Genomic DNA, 13367 nt, shown 5'->3' with positions numbered 1-13367 from the left:
CCTTTTACACTATTAATTTCTCCAGCTTTTCAGCACGGCAGTGACAACCTTAGTTTAGCATTCAGGAAACAACAAAATCCACATTAGTAGTGCTTGAATTAATGATTTTTTTAAAATGACATTTTTAAGTACTTGTATAAAGCATTTTTTAAAAAAAGTTTGAGTCCAAGGGTCTTAGAAAGTAAGTAGATCCCTTTTTTGAGATGTCAACACTTAAACATTTTGATTATCTGTGGGTGAATTATATTTCTAATTTATTCCTATTGTTTTATTTCTAATAATGAATTGCCACTAAGTAACAGTGAAATTGGGATAGAATGAATTGACAGGTGTTTCTTGTGACATTTACATCTCAGATTATTCACCATGAAATGTATCTTTTCAATAGTGCTATTCAAGCTTTGTTGTTGATTTTACTTAAATTTGGTTAATTATCTCTTTTCCTCCCATGAAAGAAAACTGCAGTTCACAAGACATATTTTTACATGCAGGAATGAAGATGATTTGTCATGTTATTTTGGAGGAAAAGTATGTATTTACTTATTGCCTGCAAATTCACCTGAACCAATAGAGAATGGACAGTAGGCCAGGGATTATCATCTTTATGAGCCTAATATAATTTCAACATAGGATTTTTTTTTAAATTCATTTTAGAGAGGAGAGAGACAGAGAGAGGAGAGAGAGACAGGGGGGAGGAGCTGGAAGCATCAACTCCCATATGTGCCTTGACCAGGCAAGCCCAGGGTTTTGAACCGGTGACCTCAGCATTTCCAGGTCGACGCTTTATCCACTGCACCACCACAGGTCAGGCAGGATTTATTTTTTAAAACACATTGTCAGAGTTCTGAATTAGAGACACGTATAGGTTTAAGTGTTTCAGAGTTTCTTAGCATATTGTATACAGCAGTAGGCTAGTGCTTTGGAATTTAGTGGTTATTATAATAATATTATAACTTACTAGCCACATACATTTTAGTGTATATCTACAGTTTTAAAAAGATAATCTGCTTACAAAAGAAACTATCATTTCTCTAAGTCTCCTCTTTCTGTATTTATCTCATTTTAGACAGACTTGTCTACAACTTGAATTGACACTCTCTAAACTCCTCTAAAGTAAAAGATGGTAATTGACAAAAGCAATTTTAAGGGACTTTTTGAGGGAGTTGGTTGCTATAATGCATAAAGTGTTTTAAATTATGAGTAGGCAGTGTCTTGGTCAGTGGGCTACTGTAACAATTTGCTATAAACTAAGTGGCTTGTAAATTTGAGAAATTTTTTTGTAGCAAATTTGCAGGCTGGAGGACTGAGATTGGGTGTGGGCATGGTGAGACTCTGTGTGAGGCCTGCTTCCTGGTGGACAGCCATCTTTTCACTGTACTCTCTTGTGGCAGAAGGAGCTCGCTGCCTCTCTGGGGTCTCTTTTAGAAAAGCCCTAGTCTAGTTCCACTCACCTCCCAAAGGTCCCACCTCCTACCATCACCATGGTAGGCAGGATTTCAACAGGAATTTGGGAGGGCACTGAAACATTCAGACTATAATATATAATTAGGCAGCCCATGACAACTTCATTGTGGAGACTGGAGTCTTTTTGTAAGGGGATTAGGAGACAATGTCTGGAGATTATTAAAGTCAGTATGTATTGAGGAAGACAACATCTGAATATTACTAGAGCCAGTATATACTGAAATGGATAATTTTGCATTTAGATTACTCTTTTTGTCACATCCTGAATTACATCTACATTCAGATTGACCAAATTCATAATGTGTTGCTAAGTTATAATACATTAAATGAGAGTCAGTAAATTCTGACTTTTGACTCCTTCTTAGTTAGCTACTGGGAAAAAGTGAAAATTTGTATTTTGTTACTTTAGACTTGAAATCTCAGTGAAAATGGAAAAATGTCTGATTTTAGTAGCGAAAAATGTCAAATATGAAAAACAAAATAGAATAAGCTAATTACTGAAGAGAAGACCACCAACAGCATATTACCAAGCACAAAAATGCAAACAGGATAGACTCGCTCTGCTGAGGATTTCTTCCCTCCCTGGTGAAGGTTGAACATGCTTAGAAGGGATAAGAGCTTCTGGTATCACAGAACTTGTATTACAGTTATGTTTTAGGTTAGTGATTTGCAAATGTTTTAACCATGATCCACAGTAAAAATACATCGATATGGCAACTTGTGATACACACAACTGAAAGAAAAGGTTCTACAAATGGGATTTAGCTTTACTAGGTGGGTACATTCTAATTTCTCTTCTTTATCATGTTGAAAATGGTGAGGTCAACCCAGTAGAATATCCACTAAAGAGTCTTGGCTGGCCTTGAGGTTTTCGAAACTACACTTCATGGTTTGGATGTTTTTATAATTGTAATTGGATGTTATTGACTTCGAGGTTAAGGTGGCTCGAGTTTTCAAATATATATATAATGGCAGATTAAAAATACCTACAGTGGGATTGCTGAGTTGTATAAGTATGTTTAACTTTGCAAGAAACTGCCAGCTTTTTCCAATAAGTGTACCATCCTGACTTCCCACCAGCAGTGTCTGAGCGCCCAGTTGTTCCACATTCTCCTCAGCACTTGGCATTTTGAGTCCTAAGTTTAGCCTTTCTAGTAGGTATGCAGAGGTACATTATCATTTCAACTTGCATTTGATATGATCCTCATGATTAGTAGTGTTGAATATCTTGTCATGGTTTGTTTGCTATCCATACGCTTTGGTTAAATGTTCAGATATAATTATTGTGAGAATTCTTCACACAGTCTTGATACAAGTCCTTTATCAGCTATGCGTTCTGCCGATACTCTCTCCCAGTTTGTCTTGGCCTTTACTTTTCTTAACAGGATCTTTTTTGGCTCATACTTTTTGTGTCCTATTTAAGAATCTTTACCTAATCCAAGGTCACGATGATTTCTAGTATGCTTTTCTTCCCTAGGATTTTTCTATTTTTAACTCTTATATTTAGGTCTGTGAACAGTTTTGAGTTAATTGTGCTATGAGAATGAGGATCAAGTTTCATTTCTTTGCCTATGAATGTGCATTGATCCAGCACCATTTGAGAAAAGACCGCCCTTTTCTCTTTTTTGAAAATCAGTTGACCATATATGTTTAAGTCATATTGTCTACCATGTTCCATTTATCTGGGCATTGATGAATCTTTATGACAGCAGTTCCTTTCTTCATAGCACTGATATCAGCTAGTGTGATATTTTGAACTTGGTCCTTTTTAAAAAAAATATTTTGGCTATTTTGGGTCCTTTGCATTTCCATGTAAAGTTTAGAATCAACTTGTCTGTTTTTGCAAAAAGACCCCTGGGGTCTTGGTTGGTATTGCATTGAACCTATATATTATTTTAGGGAAAACTGTCATTTTTACAATATTAAATCTTCCAGTCCATGAAGATGGTTTTTCTCTCTTATTTTTTTAGATGTCCTTTCATTTCCCTCAGTAATGTCTTATATTTCTGTATTTTTCAGTATACTGATCTGACACATATTGTGTTCTATTTATCCTTGTATATCTGTGCTGTGTATTTCCAGAGTTCTGTCACCCTTTGGTTTTCAGTTCTGGTTATGTGGTAAGATGCCATGACAGCTAAAGAAGTTTCCTTTAGGGAGGCGGCAGCAGTGACAGACAAATACTACGAGGTCATGACACATGTTTTGCACAATTTCTTGATGACCCATGATTTATGAGAACAAAACCAACAAAGAAGAGGGTGCCAGGGACAGTGCAGGAGAAGGACGACCTGACCATGAGCTAGGGAAGGCAGCAAACGTAGATGATGGGCAATTTGGCATTAAGAAGCAGCTCAGAGGGGCAATGAGATGGGAAAAAAAACAACACATTTTTCTTAAGGTGCTCTCCTCCTCAGTAGCACTAGCCTTAATCGAAATTTTAACCAGGTGAAGTTACCTCAACTTCTTTAATGAAGTCTTTTTTTTTTAAATCATTTTCTCTCTCTTCAAACAATATTAACGTAGAACAGCCCTACAGGTACATAGGGAGACAACCAATTTTGAGTTTTGCATAGACTGTTTACTATACTTTCTACAGTAACCCTGTAAATTTGATAGTATGATTCTCATCAGAGGTAAAATTTTTACCAATGTGACAACTAAGGCTCTGAGAGGTTAAGTTTTGCCCAGCATATGTGTAGTATGTTCCAAGCTAGATATTTATTTATTTATTTTTTTTACAGGGACAGAGAGAGTCAGAGAGAGGGACAGATAGGGACAGACAAGACAGGGACAGAGAGAGATGAGAAGCATCAATCATCAGTTTTTTGTTGCAACACCTTAGTTGTTCATTGATTGCTTTCTCATATGTGCCTTGACCCTGGGCCTTCAGCAGACCGAGTAACCCCTTGCTTGAGCCAGCGACCTTGGGTCCAAGCTGGTGAGCTTTTTCTTTTTCTGCTCAAGCTGGCAACCTCAGGGTCTCAAACCTGAGTCTTCCGCATCCCAGTCCAACGCTCTATCCACTGTGCCACCGCCTGGTCAGGCCCAAGCTAGATATTTAAACCCCACGTCTGACCTTTCTTGTCCTAAGCATCTTGTACTCTAATAAGGGAGCTAGGTATGTGAATAAATAAGTTATGGAGTTCTTTAATAAGCAGCACTGCCATTAAGATGAGCAGTAGCTCAGTATTCATTGTCATTGAAAGATGCTTATCCCATATTATTGAGTGAAACACATTACAGAACAGTGAAGATTTTATGCCGTTCATTTATTCATTGATTCAGCAAATACAGATTGAGTGCCTGCTTTGTACCAGGCACTGTATCTAGGCACTTGTGTAAGCAAAAGAGGTTCCTCTTTTTATGGAGCTTATACTCTATTAATATCAAATAGAATGTTGAGGTAGAGATGGAATTGTAGAGGCAGCTTGGGTAGCTGAAAGACTTGAGTAGGAAGTCACAATGTTAGGTAATTGTGTACTTGGAGGAGTTGTCTGTGACTCTGCTCCATTTCTGCACATCTCGTGAGCAGAGGTAACGGCTTCTTTGTACCAAACTATCTTTCCAAGAATGTTTATATAGTGAACAGCCTTGGGAGATACACTCTCCCTCTGGGGGAGAGGGCTGGTTTATTTATTATCCAGTGTAGTGAAGATAATGTGTCCCATATATCAGGCAGGTTGGCTTGATAAACGCTTTGGGTCCCCACAGTGTGGGGTTGCCTGGCAGTGACTCACTCCCACTGGTCGCACAGTGTTGCAGCAGGCTGCTCTGCATTGCCTTGGGGGACGAAGGGAGCCTTGTGCACCTGAATCCCATTCTGCTTGCTACGCTGTTAGTAGTAGAATCCTTTGCTCTGACCAGGAGTGTACTGTCTTCCACCAGCACCCATGAAATGGCCAGCAGCAAGTAGGCCAGACTCCGCTGTTCTCTGTAATAGGCATGAGTTTTTCTGTACTTTAATTTGAGGGGGTTCAGCTTTTTTAACTTATAGATCTTATTTTCTGGTGACTTTCAGCTCCCACTTAGTAGTAGTGCATTTTAACTTAACAAGAGGGCCGAGGGTATTGATACTCATTTGTTCTAAAAGCACGTTTTTTGGGATGTGTGGACCTACAGCCATTTTGATCACCAAAGTCATGTTCATAAATAGCATTCATGAGCTATTTAACTGTCGTGTCTCAAAGCGTGTTTTATGTGCTCATTTCATAGATGAGAGTCCTTACTGGAACTCACTTTGTTGTCTTGGCTTTCACGTGCTGCCACTATTTTATGTAGACAGAAATGGCTAGAGCTGTATTTCTAAAACCAGATTTTAAAGTTTGGAAAAGTGTCTAGTACTTTTTTTTTCTTTTTTCTTTTTTTTTTTTGCATTTTTCCGAAGCTGGAAACAGGGAGGCAGTCAGACAGACTCCCGCATGCGCCCGACCAGGATCCACCCGGCATGCCCACCAAGGGGCGATGCTCTGCCCCTCTGGGGCGTCGCTTTGTTGCATCCAGAGCCATTCTAGCACCTGAGGCAGAGGCCACAGAGCCATCCTCAGTGCCCGGTCCATCTTTGCTCCAGTGGAGCCTTGGCTGCGGGAGGGGAAGAGAGAGACAGAGAGGAAGGAGAGGGGGAGGGGTGGAGAAACAGATGGGCGCTTCTCTTGTGTGCCCTGGCCGGGAATCGAACCTGGGACTCCTGCACGCCAGGCCGACACTCTACCACTGAGCCAACCGGCCAGGGCCCTTTTTTTTTTCTTTATAAGAGTTTATTAGAGCCAAACTGATGACATGCTAGGGCGCAAAATCTCAAGTGTTCTGTTTCTAGTACTTTTTTTTTTAACTTTATTTATTCATTTTAGAGAGGAGATTGTGAGAGAGAGAAAGAGAGAGAGAAGGGAGGAGCAGAAAGCATCAACTCCCATATATGCCTTGACCAGGCAAGCCCAGGGTTTTGAACCAGCGACCTCAGCGTTCCAGGTCGAAGTCTAGTACTTTTTAAAAAGCATTTTAATGAATTGTTACCATATTGTTAATTTAAGTACTTTATTTCCAAACTGGTCATTTATTACTTAGTAGACATATCAAGCCTGCCATTGGCCAAACGGAAAAGATTATTTTTAATTTATTTACTGTCAAAATCTTTTTATAACTGAAAATCAGATTTGAAAAGTTAAAGTACAACCTAGTTCATGAAAAGACTTGACTGAATTTATGTAAATTGTTTTATTCCAATACCGTTGGGAACCATCAAGCATTCCCCCTACACAAAACTAAAATTATTTTTTAACCCAAATGCTCCTCCACTACCTAAGCATCTGCCAGTTGTAAGCAAGGAGAGAGGAAACAGGCTTAAGAAGATACTGCCCTTTCCGTGGCAGGGCAAGAGAACATGGAGAAGTCTGTCGCTGTGACAGTACAGGGAGAACATGGTCAAATTTAATTTCATTCCAGATCTCATCAGCCTGATTACTTAGCTAATTATCTCTTTTTGTCATATACTCAGCTTCCTTTCATTACAGCTTCTGAATAAACATGAAGTTTTTTGGTCCATCTTTGGTAAAGATGATTCATTTCTTAAAGGGAAACATTTTTCTCTTTCAAAGAAGGCACATGTTCTATTTTTGTAGTTAAATTTTAACTGGTCTGCTATTGATGGACGTTTAGGTTGTTTTAATTTTTTTGCTGCGACATTTCATCATTGTAAAATGAGCTTTGAAATATTTTAACATTCCTGAAATTGAGATGTTTAAGTATAGGTGGCTTCTAACAAACGCTATTTGCCACCCTCTTTGCAGTGGAAAACCCTGTCTTCCACCTCCATGCCTTTCAGGCCCCTTTCTCTCCTTTGTTTTTCCACATGGCACCTTCACCAAATGCTCTCTTGTTTATTGTCTTCGTCCCTCATTAGATGACAGGGATCTTTTTTGGTTTTGCCACACACTTGTTCCAAGTGGCATTCCTAGCTCCTAGAATAATACCACTTGGGGTGGAGTGAGTACACAATACTTTGTTGTATGAATGGATGAATGAAGGAAACACATGAGTGTTCACTGTGGTCCAGACTCTGTGCTAAGCCCTTTTTGTCCTTGACTCGCTCAATCCTTACAATACCCACATGAGGTAGGTAGTTTCTCTGATGAGGAGACTAGGGTGAAGGACGAGGTTAATCTGCCCAGTGTTGTTCAGTTTATAAACCAGAGGAGGAGTTGAAATTAGAGCTGGAATCTGCTTATGCTGGATCCTAGGCTCTTAACTTTAGTGTTCTACTTTCCTTGGCAATAACGGGTAGGATTTACGCAGTTCTTTTTTCTTTTTAAACAGGAAGAAGAGAGTTTATCCAAAGATTAAAACTTGAAGCAACCCTGAATGTGCATGATGGCTGTGTAAGTATTAGTTAATTTTCAACCATGAAGGACTTTAAAACTGAGTGTTCAAATGTTTGATGCAGTGTCCCAGTCTTCCCTGAACAGATTGTGACTGACTAGAGTAAATGGGAAAGATAAAGGTTTACATTAAAACGTTGAAGCAGTTTTGCCCTGGCAGGATGGCTCGGTTGGTTAGAGCATTGTCTTGAAGCACAGAGGTTGCTGGTTGGATCCCTTGTCAGGGCACCTACAGGAACAGATTGATGTTCCTCTCTCTCTGTCTCTCTCTCTCTCTCTCTCTGTCCCTCTCTCCCCCTCCCTTCCTCTCTCTAATCAAAATAAAATAAATAATAAAATAAAACATTTAAGTAATTTTGAACTTAGAAAAGTATATTGATTTTTTTTTTTTGTATTTTTTCCGAAATGGGAAGAGGGGAGTGGGAGGGCGGCACACAGACTCCCGCATACGCCCGACCAGGATCCACCCAGGGGCGATGCTCTGCCCATATGGGGCGATGCTCCCTTGCAGCCAGAGCCATTCTAGGGCCTGAGGCTGAGGCCATGTAGCCCTACTCAGTGCCTGGGCCAACTTTGCTCCAATAGAGCCTTGGCTGTGGGAGGGGAAGAGAAAGAGAGGAAGGAGAGGGGGAAGGGTCGAGAAGTTGATGGGCGTTGCTTCTGTGTGCCCTGGCTGGGAATCGAACCTGGGACTTCCACACACAGGGTCAACACTCTACTGCTGATCCAACTGGCCAGGGCCTATTGGTTGTTTTTTTTTTTTTAACTACAGATGGTCCATGTTACTCCATCTTGTCTGAAAGTGAAAGTCTAATTTTTTTTTGGTAATTTAGATATCGTTTGCATACCATAAAATTCAGCCATTTTGTAATTTGGTGAGGTTTTAAAATTTTTATTATATTATTTTTCAATTGAATTTATTGGGGTGACATTGGTTTATAAAATTATAGTTTTCACATGTACACTTCTGTACTACAGCAGCTATGTATTGTATTCTGTGTTCACCACTCCAAGTCAAGTCTCCTTCCATCGTCATTTATCCCCCCTATAATTTGGTGGTTTTTTAAATATAAACATAATGCAGTACTGCCGTCACCACTATCTAATTCCAGTATATTTTCAGCATCTGAAAAAACAAGTTCGTACCATTTATCAGTCACTGCCATGCTCTCCCCACCTAGTTGTTAGCTGTCACTGGTCTACTTTCTGTCTCTGTAGATATGCCTCTTCTGGACATCTTGTGTAAATGGGATCATCATGTGGTCTTTTAGACTGACTTCACTTAGCATGATATTCTCAAGCTTTGTCCATGTCACAGCGTGTGTCAGGACTTCCTGTGACAATAACATCTCATTGTTCAGATGCTTTGTTATGAGCAAATGAGTAGTCGCATCTAGTCTATGATATTTGGTTTGGTTTCTCTTTGGGCTATTGTGTATAATGCAGCTATGAACTTTTGTGTCCAACTTTGTTTGTGACATGTTTTCTCTTTTGTGGAATTGTTAGATCACAATGTAACTCTGTGTCAGTTTTTGAGGTACTGCCCAACTGTTTTTCAAAGAGTTACACTGTTTTGTATTCCATTCAGCAGTATAAGGACTCCAATTTCTTGACATTCTCACCAACTCTTACTTTCTGTTTTGTTTTGTTTTTTTTTAAATTATTATAGCCATCCTGGTAGGCGTGAAGTAGTAATTCATTGTGGTTTTAGTTTTCATGAAGATTTACACCTATGTTTTCTTCTAAGGGTTGCATAGTTTTGGCTCTTACATTTAGATATGTGATAATTTTCAGTTAACTTTTATATATGGTGTGAAGTAGGGATCTAAACTCATTCTTTTGCTTGTGTCCATCCAGTTGTCCCAGCACCATTTGTTGAAAATACTATTCTTTCTTCCCTGAATGGTCTTAGACCCCTTGACCAAAATTACTTGACGATAAATGTAAGAGTTTCTTTCTGGACTCGCAGTTTCATTCCCTTGATGTGTATGTTTGTGATGATGAATGGTGATACTACCACACAGCTTTGATCCCTGTAGCTGGGTAGTAAGTTTTCCTAATGCCTTTTTAGATGACCTGGTTTTCAGTCTCTGGGTATAAAGTGAATTAATTAAAATAAATTTAAATAATAAAATTTAAGAAAGACACATTTCATTGTGAATTTTCAGGACATTGTGTTTGCTAAAAGGTAGTCAGTATGTACTCTCAATAAGTTAAGTGGTAGGTACTGTTTACCATAGACATAACTTCATTAGTGATAAAAATTTTGAACCATCAGTTAAGTAGAAGATGGCATGCTGGTTTTTATGTTAAGTTTGCTTGAATTTTTTGCTTTCTTTTTAGGTTAATACAATCTGCTGGAATGAAACTGGAGAATACATTTTATCTGGCTCAGATGACACCAAGTTAGTAATTAGTAATCCTTATAGCAGAAAGGTAAGTGGTTTAGAAAATCTACCATTTAATGAGGGGGAAAAAAATCAAGAAACCAGAAATCAAGAAATTGTACATAATCATGGAATGGACATTTGTAACAGAATATTCTTACTTTGCTGAAGTTTGTTATATCATTTGGATGTTATTGGAGTCAGGTCCTCTAGTTTCCTTAGGACAGTGGTCAGCAAACTCATTAGTAAACAGAGCCAAATATCAACAGTACAACAATTGAAATTTCTTTTGAGAGCCAAATTTTTTAAACTTAAACCTTATCGAGGTAGTGCCCGCACATGGTACTGTATTTTGTGGAAGAGCCACACTCAAGGGGCTAAAGAGCCACATGTGGCTTGCCAGCTGTAGTTTGCTGATCAGGGCCTTAGGAAAACATTAGATTTTGTTCAGCCTTTGACACTAAAGTATTTAAACATGCTTCTTGTTATCCAAGTGGATAAAATTGCCAAAAGTTCTATTATCTCAATAAGCCATTCTTGGGGTGGGAGGACACAATGTGGTTGTTTTTCTTTTATGCTTACAGAGTTTAATCTTCAGCCAAGCAGTTCAAGAAATTGGATTTTATCAGTTTACAAACAGTGGCTAGGTTCTAGTGACGTTCTTCATGACATTTAATTCAATTTCTGGTATGTCATACTGAGTCTTAATTAGGATTGTGTTCTGGTTTTTATTGGCTTTTCCTCTGACTTCATATATAGAAATATGCAACTATTTTTAACATTTTTAAAATTTTTATTTTACTTATTCATTTTTTTAGAGAGGAGAGAGAGACAGAGAAAGAGAAGGGGGGAGGAGCTGGAAGCATCAACTCCCATATGTGCCTTGACCAGGCAAGCCTAGGGTTTCGAACCGGCGACCTCAGCATTTCCAGGTTGACGCTTTATCCACTGCGCCACCACAAGTCAGGCGCAACTATTTTTATATCATTGAGAACATGGCTTGGTTCTGAGAGATGAGCAGTGGCCCCAGACAGGCTGAGCATCGCCCTCTAGTGGGTCTGCCGGGTGGATCCCAGTCCAGGCACATATGGGAGTCTGTCTCTCTGCCTCCCTACCTCTCACTTAATAATAATAAAAAAAGATTGCTAATATTAAATGAGACTGCCCATCTACCATATCAGCACCTAGGGCCAAATTGTTCCAACCATTTGAGCCATGGCTGCAAGACAGGAGGAGAGAGAAGGAGAGAGAGAAGGAGAACAGAAGGGAATAGAAGGGAAGGGAGGGAGGGAGGGAGGAAAGAAGGAAGGGGAGGGGAGGGAGGGGAAGGGAGGGGAAGAAAGGGGAAGGGAGGGCAAGGGAGGAGGAGAAGTAGATGGTTTTTCTCCTGTGTTCTTTGACCAGGAATGGAACCTGGAACATCCAGCCCGGTGGACGCTCTACCACTGAGCCAACTGGCCAGGACCAGTATTAGCAATCTTATAGAATAAATAGCTCGTGTATTTTTTATTTTTTTATAAACAATTAAGATATTTAAATAATGTTTGTGGTCCTTAAGCCTAAAAAGAGGTTCATATTGACGGTGTCCTTGATTAAAAGATAGATCACAATTTTATTTCAGAGACAGCTTTACTTCATTGTCCTGACTTAGCAGAGGGAAACTTGCTGGTTCTAAATTCTACTTCTCTTAGGTCTGTAATTACTAGGATAACCTTTTTCTTACAGTGGAGAAATTTCCTGAAATAATGTCTGTGTGGAAATGCTTTTTGATCATCACTATCAGAACTTTAGTGCTGATATATATACATTATTAATATACAAAGCATTCATCTAGGTACTAAGGCAATTTTTTTTAAAAAGATGCAAAGCTTTATTATTTTTTTTTAATTGTGATAAAATATACGTAACATAAAATTAATCATCTGAACCATTTTTAGGAGTTCAGTTCAATGACATTATATACATTCACCTTACTGTGATAGCATCACAACCACCGAGCTGCAGATCTCTTTCATCTTGCAGAACAAAAACTCTGCCCATAAAACAACTCCCATTTTTCCTTTCCTAAAGCCCCTGGCAGCTGCCACTCTACTTTCTCTTTCTCTGAAGTTGACTATTGCATCTAGTTCTAGTACAACAGCTGATGATGTTGGCCATAGTTCAGTGTTAAAGAACTTCATTATGTGTTTATACATTATCCTGTTGTGACTGGCTAATTTCACTCAGCATAAGGTTTTCAAGGTTCATTCATGTTGCAGCATGTGTCAGGATTTCTGTCCTTTCTAAAGTTGAATAATATTCTGGTGTGTGTGTAGCCCACATTTTGTTTATTCATTCATCTTGTCAATGGACACTTGGATTGCTTCTACTTTTTGTTTGTTGTGAATATTGTTGCCATGAACATAGGTATACAAATATCTCTTCAAATTCCTACTTGTAGTTCTTTTGTGAAAATGCCCAATGGCATAATTTTTTTTCTTTTGTTTTCCAAGTGAGAGGAGAGGGATAGAGGGACAGTTTTCCACATGTGCTCCAACTGGGATCCACTCAGTAACCCCTGTCTTGGGCCATGCTCACAACTGAGCTATTTTTAGCACCTGAGACAGAGGCTCCACAGAGCTGTGCTCAGCATCCAGGGCCAATGCACTCAAACCAATTGAGCCATGGCTGCAGGAGGAGAAGAGAAACAGAGAGAGAGAGAGAGAGAGAGAGAGAAGGAGGGAGAGGGAGGGGTGGAGAAGCAGATTGTCTCTTCCCCTATGTGCCCTGACCAAGAATCAAACCTGGGATAGCCACATACCAGGCTGATGCTCTACCACTGAGCCAACCAGCCAGGGTACTGGTATGATTTTTAAAAGATCATGTTTCTCCTTTAGCTACTTATTTTTTTTTTTTAAAAAATGACATTTGTTTTATGCATGGTTCCCAATAGATTTGTGTTATTTGAAAAGTGATTACTCATTATTCAGCCACATTTCCAGTGTGAGAAATATTTAATCAGATAATACTTATATTTTAAGTATAACAAGAGTATCTTTTTCACCTAGTGATTTTAATAGTTCCAAATTTGGTGTTGTATAGACATATTTTTTATTGTAAAACACTGATGATTCATGACATAGGCAAATAGTTTTTTGATCCT

General features: G+C 39.0%; 1 protein-coding gene across 11 annotated transcripts in view; it reads left to right on the top strand.

The window, feature by feature from the left end:
* Nucleotides 1–13367, top strand: part of DCAF6 (DDB1 and CUL4 associated factor 6) — a 93721-nt gene that overhangs the window by 2083 nt on the left and 78271 nt on the right. For all 11 annotated transcript variants that reach the window (XM_066261102.1, XM_066261108.1, XM_066261106.1 and 8 more), the window contains exons 2-3: nt 7777–7838; nt 10182–10274. In XM_066261102.1, the coding sequence (XP_066117199.1) occupies nt 7777–7838; nt 10182–10274 (155 nt within the window). The remainder of the gene's footprint in view (nt 1–7776; nt 7839–10181; nt 10275–13367) is intronic.

The sequence above is a fragment of the Saccopteryx bilineata genome, chromosome 2 (genome assembly GCF_036850765.1).
Source record: "Saccopteryx bilineata isolate mSacBil1 chromosome 2, mSacBil1_pri_phased_curated, whole genome shotgun sequence".
NCBI lineage: Eukaryota > Metazoa > Chordata > Mammalia > Chiroptera > Emballonuridae > Saccopteryx > Saccopteryx bilineata.
Note: the sequence above shows the minus strand (reverse complement) of the source record. Positions and strands in the feature narration are given on the sequence as shown.